Source organism: Copadichromis virginalis, linkage group LG17, assembly GCF_057382275.1.
Source record: "Copadichromis virginalis isolate Kocher_CV1m ecotype Utaka linkage group LG17, C_Virginalis_male_GT1.1, whole genome shotgun sequence".
Lineage (NCBI taxonomy): Eukaryota > Metazoa > Chordata > Actinopteri > Cichliformes > Cichlidae > Copadichromis > Copadichromis virginalis.
This window is the reverse complement of record NC_140634.1, coordinates 13051400-13068432: the sequence shown is the minus strand read 5'-3', so window position 1 is coordinate 13068432 and position 17033 is coordinate 13051400. Positions and strand designations below refer to the sequence as shown.

Here is a 17033-nt window from a genome sequence, read left to right as displayed (position 1 = left end):
TTATGTATGAAAACAGCTTCATGGGAACTTTGTTTGTCACTGATAAGTGCTCAGGTGTGCCTCTGATTACATGGGCTGAACGCCCCCCTACCAATTTATCTTCCAAAACACAAAGGTTTGATTCTACAGAAGCACAACAAAGCAGGCAGCAAACGCTTAGAAGGCCACATCGTAGGGTAATTACAGTAATCACCGCTTGAAGAATAAACTAGATGGAACGTATGCATCTTGCTCTTGCTTTTTGCCACAGCACATGCGCAATCTCCCACACCCACACACCTGAGAGGACAAACAGCTGCAGTCAAACAAACACCCCAGTACACACACGCCCCTGAGCTGGTGCCTATCGAGCAGACTGCAGGAATGAGTAGAGCTTATGTGGAATGTCTGATCTTTGAGTTGGCTGCGAAGCTGACACATTGTTGTACCTACCTGTGCGCCCCAGTGAAGCATGTCTACTGTCAGACTATATCTGCTGCAGGGAATCTCGGGAATCTCAGCCACGCAGGGCCTCTTGTTGCCGTTCCTCTCTACCCTGCTCACACACACACATAAAAACACACACACGCACACAGCTCACACTTTGTTTATACAAAGACATGGGGGCTGGCCATCCTTCACTCACAGAGAAGAAAGACAACAAAGATGAGATACAGGTAAGAAGTCATCCGAAGACTTGCAGACAAGGGTTAGCGTGTGAGCGCCGACCGCTGCAGAGGTGGGGCTATTTTTGGAGCTGTGAGGGATTCACCCAGTCAATTTACATAACTGGAATGCCACTCGTGTCAGCACTTAAAAGAGTTCTGCTGCTCAAAGAAGACACGCTAATTCTCAACAGGTGAGCCAAACCATCAAGTTGCCAATTTTAGAAGAGACTTGTTAACAGGTTATATAAGCATAACGCATCTCTTTAGCCTAACAGGGGGCAGAGTTGACTCTGCTGATTTGACAATGCAGTTAAAGCAGTTTAATGCATTAAATATATCATCTTTCATTATGGCCTAAAGGTGAAAGAAGAGCCTGACCTTCTCAAGCGATTTGAAGGTTTGAATTCCACCTTAATCCAAATGTGCAGAGTGAAATGATAATGTGATACCTTATTGATCCCTTTGGGTAAACAGTCTTTCCACTTGTGATTTCAAATTGCCATGTAAAGAATAAAACACGCACAAAAAAACTGAGAACAGGTGTGCTTCCTTTCACACCACATCACTTTGGCACAGGTGTGTGTAGCTGCCTTGGCAGAGTACCTGAAATCGTATACAGCCTCATCTCACTCCTGCAAAGAAAAAGAAAAAAAAATCATGCAGGCACAACTACCACCAGCCAAGCAGTGTAAAATTCCCTTTGCGCCTCACCGGGTTGTTGTGCAGCGACGGCGTTAATGATAGCGCACATGCCGCTGATTTCCTCAGCTCTGGATTTAGGCTCTCAGCAGTCAGCCTCCTGAGTTTCAGCAAAAAAACAATTTCAGCTCACCAGCTGCTCCCCGAATTCCCGGAGAGAGAAGAAAGCTGTTTCCAGAATGTAAATTTGTATGTGACAACCTTTGGTTTCTCTGATGTTCCTTTCCTGTCACAAAGGACGGCTAAGAACACACCACATCACAAAGCTCAGATCATGAGTTCACTGTATTCAAATGGCCTCCACATTTACTAGATTTCAATCCAGTCGAGCACTTATGGGACGTGATGGAAGGGAAGATTCACATTATGGGTGTTCAGCCAACACATTTACAGCAGCTTTGTGATGCTATCACGTCAATATAGGCTAAAATGTCTGAGGACCATTTTCAGCACCTTTCTGATTCTCTGCCATGAAGAATTCATTTAATTCTGAAGACAAAAGGTGTCTTTAGCAGGGTGTACCTGATAAGTGGCTGGTAGGTGTGGTTACCTAGAGTCCTAATAATCAGATTTGGAGTTTGTATATTTTTTAGATTAACTGTAAACAATGGTCATATTTCTAAGAGTGTACAGCATCTATTTCAGCATTTATTACTTTAATATAAACATGTCCGGTCTGACTTCAATGCTTTGGTTAAAGTGCACTTTAGCACTATTAGCAGATTTTCCTCTGAAAGAAATTATCGATCAAGAGAAACCTTTAAAAACATTCAGTGGAAGTGGGCGAGGAAAAATGTAAAATGTGGCAGAGAGGGTTCTGATAGAAATGACATGGCAACCCATTTAACATTTAGCTGTGAAGATTTGTTTAGAATGTATAATGAAATGTGATTTTTGTGTGCAATATATTGTATTTTTATAGGGCTGTCAGAAAGTTTGGGCTCTCAGATAATCAACAACCAGCACCTCTGAAATGATGCCATGTACAACCCTTACAGGTGCGTAGGAGCCTGCCCTCTTAAAAAGCAGGCAAGCGGACCTTGAATTTGACAAAGAAATGAAACAACAGAAACTGTGTTTTCAAGAAACAAGCTGCCATCGGGCTTGTCATAACACAACTGGAAAAACAGACAGGCTTCAAAGTGCATGTTCATATAGTTGATTTGCATACCTTCCACGTTCTCTCAAACATATATACACAAACAGTTCAGGGTCATATCGTTAATCATGCCTGTCATGTATACCCAACGTGATAATTATGTGATAACATAAAAACGTACTGTAGACTCACAAACTGTTCAAGGTGTCAAACACAGATTGGTATCTCAGTGCTCTCTGCTGTCTGGAAGGCAGTAGGTAGTTTATAGTGACCCTATCTTATATGTTTCACTAGGAACTACCAATAGAAACATTTTCAACAGAACTATGTAAACACGCACACATGCATTAGGGTAAATGAAGCTGAACCTGCTCTGTGTTGTTGGGGGCCCCGGAAAGTCCGAGCAGGCACAAAGGAACAGGAGTGCCAGAGTAGACAGTTTAACTGGCCTGAGGCAAGGCTCATAACTCATGTTAACTCCAGCTGCTCTCTGCATCGTCACATGGCGGAGGCGCTGGCAGGAAAAGAGTTAGTGCCACTAACATATTCGGTTTACAGGTGTCAGGGGCGTCAGTTTACTTAAAACCTGCTCCAGTAGGTTTTAAGTAAGCTCCATTCTGTAACTGATTGACAAGCTCTCGACTGGAGCTGTGATTTATAGCTCAGATATTAACTAGTTGTTATATTCTGTCACCAAACCTGTACTGCAACACTGACAAAGTACAAAAAAGCCTGATGTTCTTAAATTCTCTTCAAATCCATCTTTGCATAATAATTTATCTACCTTACAAACTTAAACGCTTTGTTTTATGCAATTGTTTTATGTTGTTGAAATAGAATAAAATTTATTTCAACTGTTTGCTTTAGCTTGCCGCACAGCAAGTTAAAGCAGCAAGGCCCAGGTGTCTGAGTGCTCTAATGGAAGTGCACATCTATTTGTACAGATATGCAGTCAGTGCCGCGGTCTCCTTATACTCCTTATACTAAAGGAAATGCTGCGTGTAATATAATTATCCAAGAACGTGATGTATTTCCAGTAAATTAGGGTTCTGGAGTTTCGGAGACAGTGGATACCTCGCTCTCGCTCATTTACATCACATGTTCAGACACAGAAGTAAGTGTATTTTTTTCTGCTCTTCGCTCAGGTGTTTCCATGCATGCAGGTGCAATGGTTCTCTACTCTGAACTCCCCGTGAACTCGCGGGCAATCTTTGCGAATTTTCTATGAATTCTTTCTGTCTTCTCGCGTGTGGCGACTTACACGTCACCCAGCGTGCGTTAATTGGAACTCCTCCAAAATCTATCGCTTTTATTTCAGTTTAGCCTTCGCGTTACTTCCTCGTTCCGCCGGAGCGCCGGCGGATGGGTATGAGAGGTTCAAGTGAAAAGCAGCCAACAGCATTTTTCTCTATCAACTCTCGTGTCACCTTTTTTAATCTGTCTAGGGTTTTTCTGCGCTGTCTTCTTTTTTTCTGTGTAAAAGCCAAGGCATTCAACACTTCAAGAAGGATTTGCTGTTGTGCGTAAAATTGTCAAAGTTTTTTTATTTATTTCAAAAACGTGTTTAATTTCATAACCTTAATGGGCTGAAGTTATTTTAAAAAGAAGTAAGAGGAAGGAATTATTGTATTATTCGCCTTTATTTGATTGCACTTTGACTGAATCCATAAAAAGCAACTCGTAACTAGAAATAACGAGCTATTCACAGATAGTTGCGTTTGAAGCTAATTATATTTGTCATACCTGCCCTGCCTCGCCTCACTTATCCTCCCTGTTTTTTTTTTTTCTTCTTCTTCCCTGGTGTGGCATGGTAACGTCCAATTGTAAACATACATATACTATATTACTTCAGTCGCTTCAATGGATTCGAGTTGGAAACCCCGCCTGTGGGCCGTCCCTTTCCCAGGCGTTATATTATAACAAGACAAGCGTGTCTCCGGAGACAGATCTGTGTTCTGCTGCCCCAGACTGAGGTTCAGGGTGCCTCCAGCGCTCCACACGAGCCTTTACAACACACAACAAACACTCAGGCACATTTTTGCTGTCAGGACTCGTACACCTGCTGCGCTTCTGAGCTGAGACAAGAGTCCAACCTAGGAGACCATTCACACGGCAAGGTTACCGAGAGGAGACGGTTATCCTTTTTTGGGGAAATGAAACTTGAAGTTTTCTCCGCGCATCACTACGCGCAGAAGCCGCTGGAGTTGTGCATTGACGCAGAGGCGGGAGTCCCTTCTCCCCTGTCCGGAGACGAGCTGGGTTCGGACGGAGACTGCGTAGCCAACAGCCCGGCACCTGTCACACAGAGCAGCGATGGCGGCAAAGGGAAGCCCTACACCCGCAGACCTAAGCCCCCTTACTCCTACATCGCCCTGATCGCCATGGCCATCCGAGAGTCCAGCAGCGGCCGCCTCACTCTGGCAGAGATCAATGACTACCTGATGAAGAAGTTCCCGTTTTTCCGTGGCAGCTATACCGGCTGGAGGAACTCCGTGCGCCATAACCTGTCGCTCAACGACTGCTTCCTCAAAGTCCTGCGGGACCCGTCCAGGCCCTGGGGCAAGGACAACTACTGGATGCTCAACCCACACAGCGAGTACACCTTCGCTGACGGGGTGTTCCGCCGCAGGAGGAAGCGCATCTCCAAAAGGCCCCTCAAGGAGCAGGAAAGCCCGGACATCCTCAGCGAGGACACCCGCCTCCCGGCCCCGGAAGAGAGAGTGGGGGCCAAGTTCTCCAGCCCGTTCGCCATCGACAGCATCCTCGGCACACCTTTCAAAAGAAGGGAGGAGAGGTCGTGCGTGGAGCAGCCCGGCCCCCGGCTGTACTGGTCCCCAGTGGCCCACGTACTGCCCTATAATCTGAACTATCCGGCACAGCACACTTACATGTCAGAGGCGGCGTACAGCGGCACAGAGCCCGGCAGAGATGCACCCACATACCTCCAGCACACAGCATCGGGCACTGCTGCACCTGAGGCCACATTCAAGATGCCCAGCAAAGCGCGAGGCTTTCATATAGAATCCTTGCTGTCGTGAGACATCCAGAGAGCTGTCAGGACTTGTGTGTTCTCATCCACAGTGTGCACTTTGGTGGGCACTCTCAGCTTTCAGTGCTTCAACTGTTTTACTGTGTGAGAGTCGGTGTGTCTCATCATGACTACTGTAGCTTCAGTCAAAGAAAAATAAAACAAACATGCCGAGTTGTTAATCTAGATATAACTGTGTGCTGACTAAGCAAATCATTAGAGTCATTGTAGGACATTCCACTGTGTGTGTGTGTGTGTGTGTGTGTGTGTGTGTGTGTGTGTGTGTGTGTGTGTGTGTGTGTGTGTGAGAGAGAGAGAGAGAGAGAGAGAGAGAGAGAGAGAGTATTCATATTCGTATCTATGGTTCATTGGTCATTTCTACTGTAGGACGGCAGCAAAGTGCCACGTCAAAACTGTTAAAAGTATCACTTTATTTATATTTTCATGTTTTGTATGACCTGCTGTATAAATATTGTATAATATTATTGACTGGGCTGCGTTAGGAATCACGTGGCTGCACTAAGAAACGCATGGAAAAATGTGCCGTTTTCCTGAGATTGATTGTTTGATTGATTGATTGATTGGTGCATGCCTGTTATTTTTTATGAATAAACAAAACACGTGAAACAATGGGACCCTGGTGTTCACTGAGTTATTCACTGCTGACATGAAAGGGGGGAAGGCAGCTGTTAGATCAGAAGCAGGTGCATGAATAGGGAGAGGGAGGGCCTCACACCTGCTGTAGGTATTTGTTGTGGTTTCTCTTGTTAGAGCCAAAAAGGAAAATAAGTTGGTCTTATTTTCGTTTGAAAATGAAACCATAATTACAAAAATTACCAAAGTCAAAAGATATATAATTATATAAAATATTTACAATCAAAGGTTATGTTGAGTCTGGTGCCTTCAGGCTCTTTGGACGATGTCGCGTTTAGTGCGACACGTTTATCCAAACTTGTAAATATTAGCGAGTATTTACTTAGTAAAATGGCAAAATAGAAGTCAGCCATCGTTAATAAATGTTACATATGAAATGCTTTTGTGATGATGGTGCTTATTCGTATTATTTTCCATTTACTTTATTTATTGTACTCAGTCCAAATGGAAGAAAATACCTCCGCAGCGGTGAGGAGTTTGTCATGTAACAACATAACGTCTCACATTACATTGCAAACAAATGTGCCAGATCTGCCTCACAGACAGACTTCAACCCTAATCAAGAAGGGTTTTATTTTCCACCCACAAGAAAGTATCAAAATAAAAGACCTTTTTAAAAAGCCTACTTTTCTGTACTTATTTTATTTGTAATAGCCATCTTAAGTTTCCCATAAACGAGCAACACGGCTCAATGAAACAACGTTTAAAATAATCTACTGGTATTATTTACACTGCATAAAAGTTCAGCAAACAAACAAATCCATAAATAACTAAACCGAACAACAGAAGGAGAATTATGCTTTTTATTTATTTATTTATTTATTTTTCTTCAATTAATTGTTTTGTTCCATCTACAAAAGGCCATTTATGATTTATGTTCTGTGACCACATTGAGATTTACACGCATATCAGGATCTTTAAAAACACGCGGGCTGTTTGTTGTCCGTGTCCCCATGCAGGAGCCTATACTTGCTCTCCTCGGTCCTGAAACGGACCCAGAGACTCGGGGCCGCGGGTTTCCTAACGAGGTGTTGATCACAAAAAAAAAAAAATCACGCGTGAGCTCAGACAAAATAATTGATCAGTCCGTCGACGCTTTTGGCCCAAACTCAGTAAAAGTGTCTCAAATTAAGCTGTAATAATAATTTTTGTTTTCTTGATTAGCACTAGTTGTTCAGAAATAAAAATCCAACTGATTTATTTTTTTCTCTCACTCTGTCATTCTGGGTTTATCTGTTTGTTGTACCATCAAATACAAAACAGAAAGTTTCGGTTTTCGGTTTACACACTCTGCTGTGTTTAACTGTAGCTGTAAGTAAAGATACACCGTTCTGACACAAAGCCTGGTGACACATTTCACAATATAAGAGTTCCTAGTGTCAGTGATTTATTGAAGACTGTAGTGCACTAAACTTTCTTTAGATAGCAAAACTGCAACATTTCATTGTGGGGTAGAAAAAACAACATAGTGGATCAATTCTATTTTAGAGATGTTCAGGGCAACCAAATTATAAAGTGATAAGAGTTTTGGGATTTCTTAAATGTAAGTTACTTTGACTGTACTCAAGAAAAAAACCTGAATATCTCACGTAGCTATTTTTGTTACGTGCATCTTGAGGAATAAACGAACTAACAAACAAATAAATACTACATAAATAAAATAAAATATTTTATATAGTTAAGTGTATAGTCTAAGTTAGCCGTGCAGTAGCTCATATGCTCGTGGCCCCTGTACTGAGCTGGCAGTACGGGGGCAGGTGTGTGTTTACAGGGCTCACTCAGCAGCTGAGACAGGTGACAGGTGAGATTCGTTCCTGTTTCTATGGACAATGCTGCAACCTGCAGGTGAAACACCGGAACAGCACACCTGTCGCTCTCAGAGCCTGTCACGTGGCCCCAGTCATCTCAGCACCCTTACATTTTTAATAACCTCGACACCAAGGCGCATACCTTAGGCTGAAAACGCTCTCTGCTTTTTCACTTCAGCCTTCGTCTCTTCTCTGCACCCATCACGCATTCTGTAGGGAGAACTGTGGGAGTGGGGGGAGGGGGGGGGGTGCCGCGGTGTTATGAAACAAAACTATAAGGCAGGCACAATGTTAGGAAGTCCAAACAGTCTGTCACTCGGGCAAACTGAACCGCGCCTGACCTCCTAGAGTCCCGGAGAGCCAGCTCCAAAGCTCCCGGCACCGCCACAGGAAACGCAGGCGGAGAGGCAGGAGAAAAGCCGAGCAGCCAAAAGAATATTAGATTACCTTTAAAAGAGAGAGAGAGAGACCTGAAATCTGTATTTGTTATTGTTTCACTTGATGAATATTGTTTACTTCAGGCCTGTTGCACAAACAAGGAGCATACAAAACAACCAAGACAGAGCTAACTGTTACACACGTGAACACTGCCTTTGCGTGACATTCGGAAAAAAGCTTTCTTTTTAAAGTTGTTCGGTTATATTAGTTAACAAATAAAATCAGTAATGAAAGTACAAAATGTTCGTCCAAAATAATAAATTTTTCTAAATTGTGTTGAGAAGCAGGATAATTGATTTTATCCTTTAATAAAGAAAGAAAGAAAACAAAAAGAAAAAAGGAGGCCTGTAAGTTACCTGAGGTCAGAGCAGGCCCGTTTCTTAACCCTGTCTGATATTTTCTGTGGGATAATCATATATCTTCGTCCAAACATGCAAACAAACACACGGCCTTATTATGTCCGCAGTGACTTCATATCAGCCTCCAGTCGTGGCCGTGCTACAAAAACAGAAACACATCTCGTTTGTGCGCTGGCAGCTGATAGCTTTATATTCCAGAAGACCAAATTAGAAGCTCTATAAGATCAACGCGTAAAAAAGCAACCGGATCGCTGTCTTCAAAGCGCTCCCAGAACAAAGATTCCCTCTCCAAGCAAAAGCATCCTGATCTCGGCAGGGGTCATAAGTTTTGATGTCGCAGGAAATTTCTGGGGCCGTTTAGGTCCTCGAAACTGCAGTGGAAAACGATTTTATCCGCACATCCTTTGTTCTGCAAAGTGCAAAGGTTAGTGTGTCTGGTTATTGTTTGCTTATATCCTCCAGGCTATATCTAAACTTTAAAGGGCCCTTAGGCACACACGTGCACAGACACACTTGAGCGGGAAATTAAAAAGAGGCGAAAACATGGATATTTATAAGTTTGATTGCGTGGGGCTTTATTTTTCTCCCTTTGTGCGAGGTTCTGTGGAAATGAGGGGAGTAGTTGAAGTCGGCTGAAATTTACACTGAAATATTACAAATACGTGACTGAAAAAAATTAGAAAGGGGGAGATTTACAATCATACAATTCAACCTAAAAGCTCCAGAAGTAAAACCTTTTTCTTTTTTTTTGTTCTTCAAAGCCCAATATTCTCCGCTCTGTCGCAGCACGGATGTTGATATTACCTTTATGGGATATATAACTCCATCATGTTGGACAAATCTGTGTGTGATGTCTCCATAGGGGAGGAAACTGTCGACGCCCGCTCGCCTAATTTCGCTTTTCTCTGTCTAATGAACGTGGGGCCCATGGGACCGACTCTGGCCCGGGGCGGTAAGCTGACACTGGCGCGCTGTGTGTGGTATCCAGGGCCGGGCTTGATGGAAAAAGCCTGCTTCCACTCATGTCAAAGTCATTTACTCAGAGCAACCCCCCGCTTACACACACGCACGGTAAAGACCACCACCTCTCCATCTCTCACACTCCTCTCCCCAGCCCGGCACCGCGACAGTTTGTTTTTGTTATCCTCTGGACCAGTTTGGGAGGAAATTATGAGCGAAATAATACAAATAACGCAATGTGGCCTTTTTTTCTGTCGGTGTTTCACACTGATGTGCTTGGGTATTATCTGCCGGGGGACATCATGTAAGGGCCCGTGTGAATGTTTTGGGCATCGCGGTTTCAGATGCAAGCTGGACATTTTGCACATATTGCGGTGGTTTATTCTTGTCAGAGGAAATTTATGCTCTGTGGCACATTGGGACGAAATCACTGCTTCATATATGGAGGAGCAGAGGCGGGGGGATAGCTCGTTTTTAAACTTGTGCGGCTGGCGTGTGGCGTTGTTGATTGGAGTGTCTGGGGGAGGTTTGATAGATGGCTTAATTGCGTGTAGTCCGAACTTGGAGAGAGGTGGTGGGAGGGGAAGAAACAAGACGAAGGAGAGGAGAGAATGAGAGGTTTTAAGGCTGCTGCACGGTAAATGGACTTGGCATGGGGGCGGGTGAGGGGGGTGGTGTGTGTGTGGGGGGGGGGGGGGGGGGGACTATTCGACACTGATTTCAGGGAGAATTGCAGGGGCAGAGTGCGGATGAGGAGAAAGGGTCGGGGGAAGAGGCGGGGGGCTCGAGCAGAGGGAAGAAAGATTTATGCAATGATAGGTGGTCGGACTTTGTTTGGCTGGACTGTTGCGCGCAATAAGTCCAAGGGTTTTCGTGTTTCCTGCACTTGAGGGATTATTATAGGCGGTCGATGGCCACCCGGCGCGTCACACAGCGCCACTTAGCGCTGCTGTGACACCCCGTGGAGTCCTTATGTCTAGCTACAACTCTGGACACTTAGTCTCCAGTGGATAACCGCCTCCCCCCACTCTCTCTTCCTCTTCCTCTCTGTCAGTGCGTACCAGCCGTGCGTTCTGCATGCGTCAAAGGAGCACCGTGCGTAACAGGAGAGTCGTGCGTAACTGGAGACAGATTTCACTCCATTTTGCGCTGGGATTCTGAGGACCACTGGCGGTGTAACGCTCACTTGCAAGGACACTGACCGCTGGGAGCCAGCACATTTCTCCCCCGAAACACCTCCAGGTCGTCTTTTCTCCCTCCCCTCTCTTCTCTCTACGCCAGTTGTACGTCAGAGCTGACATGACGACCGAGACCCCTCAGCAGCAGCTGGAACCTCCGCCTCCTCTGAGATCCAGCCCGGCGTCCGGCGTCCTGCATCCCGCTATGCTGAGCCCACAAGCCGCCACAGAAAGTTCTTCTAATGGCGTCAAGGGAAAGAAGACGAGCTCCGGTTTAAGGCGACCGGAAAAGCCGCCGTACTCCTACATCGCTCTCATCGTTATGGCAATACAGAGCTCGCCCACCAAGCGGCTGACACTCAGTGAAATCTATCAGTTTCTCCAGGCTCGCTTCCCATTCTTCAGGGGTTCGTACCAGGGCTGGAAGAACTCTGTCCGGCATAATCTATCGCTTAACGAGTGCTTCATCAAGCTGCCAAAAGGGCTGGGCAGGCCGGGGAAAGGCCACTACTGGACGATCGATCCAGGCAGTGAGTTCATGTTCGAGGAAGGCTCATTTCGGCGCAGACCCAGAGGCTTCAGAAGAAAATGTCAAGCTCTGAAGCCCATGTATCGGATGATGAATGGCATAGGCTTCGGCACCTCAATTCTTCCACAGAGTTTTGATTTCCAGGGTCCATCGGCCACCCTCGCTTGTCACAGTAACAGCTACAACTTGGACATGATGAGCAATTCAATGGCCGGGGGGTACGACGGGCTGAGCGGCGGGCACCACGTACCTCACATGTCCCCGAGTCCCGGCTCCACATACATGGCGAGTTGTCCTGTTCCTCCTAACGGGGAATATGGGCAGGATAGCAGCAGCAGTCCTGTACCGTCCTCTCCAGCCATGGCCAGCGCGCTGGACGGCCATTCCCCGTACGCCAGTACATCCGCACACTGGGCGTCCTCCGGCGGCTCCCCCTACATCAAACAACAGCCTCTAGCTTCCAGCAGCCCAGCATCCTCTGGTTTACACTCCGGCATGTCGCCTTACTCCCTGGAGCAGAGTTATCTTCACCAGAATGGCAGGGACAGCCACTCCACTGATATTTCAGGTACCACAGAATAACTCGAGGCTTACAGAGGGGTAGATGAATCCGGATTAAAATCTCTGGGATCCCCCCCCCCCCTCCCCCCAAAAAACAATAATAATAATAACAATTTTCACTGCATCTAAGTTTTATCTGCATGATATAAGCACATTTAAAACGCAACACTCTAAATGAGTGGGTCTTTCTTCTGCAGAGGCCCGTGTGATAACTGTAACGTGTAATTATGAAATTGTAGACTACACAGAAATTATATATATATATATATATATATATATATATATATATATATATATATATATATATATATATATATATATAAAGATGATTGTCCTGTATTTAAAGATGAAAAAGATTCTTAGAGGGAAATTCATATCTGTGCAAAGCGATTAAAAACACACGCAGAGAGAATTTACCATTATTCTTTTTAATCTGTTTGCAGACTTTTTTTTCCCGCATCATTTGCCTCAAAATGTAACCCGAACACACTAGTTGCAAAATAAGAACAAATGTTTTCATTAATTTTGTTAAACAGCAAAGATGCATCGATTATTGGCTGAATCACAAAGCCAGACAGCGCTTTGTGGTATTTTAGTAAATATAGTGACATTTCTTGCTGTGTATGTAACTTCATTAACAATCAGAAAATGCGTCATTTCATCCACAGTTTGTATAATTTCCATAAAGTCACATGTTTATAACATGTCACGGGATATTTCGGCGAATTATTAGATTAAGAAAAACAACTATTTTGCGCTCTCAAGTCACCTCCCAGTTCAACCTCATTTACTTTAGCAGAACACAGCCAGGCTTTACGAAAATCTGGGGATCTAACCGAGGCGAGTAAAACCCATGCTGGAGCCCGAAAGGGGTCCCAGAGGTTAACCAAACAAAGACTGTGCAGGTCGGACCACACTGGCGGTGGATTTCAACCACGGCGTATCCACAAGAGACGGAAGGCCTTGTTAAACTTTACGCAGCGTTCTAATTGAGCCTGCTCGGAGGATAGACGTGCTGGACTGTACACAGCAGACTCGCTAACAGTACTGTCAGTCAAAGAGGCGTGTGTGTGTGTGTGTGTGTGTGTGTGTGTGTGTGTGTGTGTGTGTGTGTGTGTGTGTGTGTGTGTGTGTGTGTGTGTGCTGTCTATGAAAACGGGCGCAGGGCAGCGAGCTGTGGCCCGGAGGATAAAGCCTGCTGTCTTCCCCCCTGAAAAACACGATCACATCTGGAGTCCTTATGACCTTGACAGAGCCGCAGTCTCCACTTTTAGTTTTCTGTTTCTGGAAACAGAGCCTCGCTCACAGACACAGACGATGGCCACTGAATCTGCCTGAAATAACGCAGCATTTTCAAAAAATAATGATAAAATGTAACTGGGTAGAAAACTGAAAGCATCCATATAAGAAAGCTAAAGAAGCCAAAGAAACTGAAAAGAACGGATGTGTGGCTGCGCTGTGAGCCAACAGGGAGGCTTGCAAAAAGAAAAATATTATGATTAAAGAATTCGGGTTTTTTTTTACTTGTGTTAAGAAATATTAGATTTTTATGGCAACTGAAAATTTAAGCGTAAACACTTTATTTTTATAAATACAATAGAAGGACCGTTTACGCCATCAACAATTGTGCTGATTTTAAAGCCACACAAAAGTATCAACAGCACTGTTTAAAAGAGGAATGGCTCATGTTCTGCATTCAAAAGTTCTAATTTAAAAATGTAGAATCAAAGTAAATACTGATTTTAGATATATGACAAGAGCGTATGTTTTATTTCGATGAGATTAAATAAGACAGCAAGTTCAGCTGTTGTGTTTTTTTCTTTCTTTTAGAATATTTTAATGCCACCGTTAATTTCCTGACAGTGATCAGAAATGTGTTCCTTTATTTCAAAACCTTTCCTCTCTGCCTCTCCACAGTGGGGATTCCGCGCTATCAGAGCCATTCCTCGGTCTGCGACAGGAAAGATTTTGTGTTGAACTTTAACGGCATCTCCTCCTTCCACCCCTCGGCCGGCGGATCCTACTATCACCACCACCACCACCACCACCCCCAGAGCGTCTGTCAGGACATCAAACCCTGCGTGATGTGAGCTCTCCTGTCACTGCGGACTTCAAAACAAGAGAGGCATCACAGCCACATCTGAACAAACACGCAGATCTTTTTTTTTTTTGGTCTATTTGTCTTTTTTGTAATTTTTGAAGGATTCGTGCTAGCATGGATGGTGGAGTCCGCACTCACATGTTTGCCTCCTATGCAGCCAAATATCTTTATTATTGTTAATTCTGCTGGACTTGAACTATGCATTGAAGAAAACATGAATGAAGAAACTCCAGAGGCCTTTAGAAGTACCACTTCGCCTATATGAACCCTGACAAGCTTTCTTCTTCAAGAGAAGTTTCAGAAACACGACTTTCGATGCGTTTGCTCTTGTAACACGTGCAAACCAATTATACTCCATGTAACTGTATCTTATTACACACACAACGCTTTAGGCTTTCATGAACTGCAACGAATCTTGCACTTATTGTATAATCCTTTTACCATTTTTTCTTTTTGTTTTGTCCTGTAAAATGTTTCAATAAAGCTGATATATATTTTAGGCTAAATTCCGTCAGTCTTTCCCTGCGCGTGTATCCATCACATTTTCGATTCACTTGAGTTCAAACGAGCTGATCTTGAGCTTGCATGGAGCAAAGACACATAGTCTAATTAAACAGAGCTGTATTTTAGGCCCTTTTAGAAAGTTCTTGGATTATTTGGTCAGCCTGACATGTGCTTGGCCAAATTTCTGATTCTTTACTTTTGCTTTTTATTTACTATAATTGTTAAACCTATTTAGATTACATCATAAAGTGTCACCTATGTGTTAAGCGCCAATACATAATAGCGCACGTGGTCTACAAATACGGACAAGGTAGATACTGCTGCACATTGAGTATTTTTGATAAATTAGGTCAATTTCATGGTAATATTTCTACTTTACCTTAAAGTTTGGATGCTTATTATTAAGCATCTATTCATTTGTTGCATAACTACTTTGGATCTCAGTGCATTTTCCTGCACTAACTGTCAGGCTATGGATTTCTGTTATTCTCTAAAATAGTTTCCAGCGAATATTCAGTAACATACAGTAAACAACCCTATAATGTTTGTTTAGAATCTTAGTTTAAAAAAAAATCAACAATTGCCTTTATTTTAATGTTCTGCTTAAAGGTGTACACTTGAGAGAGGATCCGATTTTTTTCTGTTATTGTTGTTGTTTAGTAACCATTTTACTGGTTTCTGTTCGGTTATGTAGTCGTAATTACAGAGCTTTTACTTATTTGAAGTAAAGGGATTACAGTTATTTAAAATATATAATATAACATTTGGATCACAGATCTAAATCTTAAGTCAAGACATAAACAGAAAAATGTATAATTCATAACATTTAATGTAACGTATAACAGTCCTGTGAGCACCTTTTGTATTTTACTGGATTTTAAGCGCACTGCTTCAATATCAACATACTATAAATATTTCAAGAGGATGATATGAAGTTTATTTATATCCTGTTAAGTAGTTAAATTTAAAATAATACTTCTTATTTTACTAGTTGTTTTGTTTATAAAGTCACGGGTTTAAAGTAAACACAGCTTTTAAATAAATGCAGTAAAAATGAAAAATGTAGCGGCGCTCAGTATAAGAGAAAATCCAGGAAAGTAAAATGCCTTTAAAAGCACACGCGTGTGCATATATGTAGGCACTTGCTACCACCGTATATTAAATTAAATTATAAGAGAAGCGGGATTCTTGTTAACGCTCTGAATGAAACAGATGTAACATGGAGGGAGGAACATTATTAGTCTAAGATCAGAGGGGGGAATGATCACTGCTTCAGACCAGTCTTGGTTTGAACGTTGCTTCATTTCACGTGTTTCACAGCCGTGTCTTGCCCGTGGAAGGCAGCTGAAAATCTTTTGCATCCTGAGGCTGCTCCTTTCCATGTGGTCATCCAGGGTTGCCAACATCTCAAGACGCCATTTAAACAAATGAAACGACTGGGCCCGAGTCTGTGGAAATGCAACAAAGTGGTATTTTTAGAGTGCGGTAAACAGATCAGATTGACACAGAGCTGCCTCGTCACACAAACACAAAGCAGACTCGGGCTGCCGCACTTGTGCCCTTACTCTTCTTTCTCTGCATGGTTTTTGGTCACGAATCAAATGCAGCATCCTACAGATTACACATCTGTAGGAGCTCCTTATTAGGACCCCGGCATCACGTGACCTTTGATTGTCACGTGCAGTCACACCTTGTATCTTAATACAAGATATGAGAAAAGCTTTTTCCTCTCACGTCACCGTTTGTCATTTTAAACACATGACAGCACACTCTTTTCTTTCTCTTGGCCCTTAATGAAATAAAACCTGTTCTCACGTAACCTAAATGTAATTTATGCAGAGTAAAGAATCTGCTATCACACTGCAGAGAAAAATGAATGACCTGGCTGCAGTTGCACAACAAACCCTTTCACAATCTTCATCATTTCTGTGTAAGTGAGCGTGAGAGTCAGTGTGAGGAAAACACACTGGGAGAGTGGCCGACTGAGTCATCCTGGTCTTTCTGAAGTGGGCTCCTTCTTGGCAACACAGCAAAAGCAAACAAGCATCTGCAGCCACATATCAAAAAGAAGAATATCTCTGACTAGACAGAAAAGTCATTTTTTTAAAAATATATATATATATTGTCACACAAAAGTGGCAAAACTGACCCTGCAGCTGCTGGATTTTCCCAAACAGGATTTTTCCAGCGGCCTGTTATTTCAATATAGTGGTGAACAGTGCCATCTAGTGGTCACTGCCATAGAACAGAGACGTTTTTACAGAAACTCAGGTGACCAACTTTACACTATTCAGCCGCAACATTAAAAACAACTACCTCGACGTTGTGTAAACTACCTCCACGCACGTTGAATGTCTCTGATCGGGCTGGAGGTGCGCTGTGGTGTCAGGAACTATGTTTGGTGGTTGCTCCTTTGGGTCCTTTGGGACAGCAGAGTGGGACTTCCGTGGGAATGAACGTAGGATGCT

At 43.5% G+C, this 17033-nt stretch overlaps 2 protein-coding genes across 2 annotated transcripts; both read left to right on the top strand.

Annotated features, from left to right (window-relative positions):
• Nucleotides 1-4372: 4372 nt before the first annotated feature.
• Nucleotides 4373-6108, top strand: foxq1b (forkhead box Q1b). The gene has a single exon (XM_085436715.1). It carries the CDS (start codon nucleotides 4599-4601, stop codon nucleotides 5481-5483), a length of 885 nt encoding a protein of 294 aa, XP_085292841.1. The 5' UTR covers nucleotides 4373-4598; the 3' UTR covers nucleotides 5484-6108.
• Nucleotides 6109-10623: 4515 nt separating this feature from the next.
• On the top strand, nucleotides 10624-14560 carry foxf2b (forkhead box F2b). Its single transcript, XM_085436713.1, has 2 exons — nucleotides 10624-11967; nucleotides 13878-14560. Exons 1-2 carry the CDS (start codon nucleotides 10992-10994, stop codon nucleotides 14048-14050), a joined length of 1149 nt encoding a protein of 382 aa, XP_085292839.1. The 5' UTR covers nucleotides 10624-10991; the 3' UTR covers nucleotides 14051-14560.
• The last annotated feature ends 2473 nt before the right edge of the window (nucleotides 14561-17033 follow it).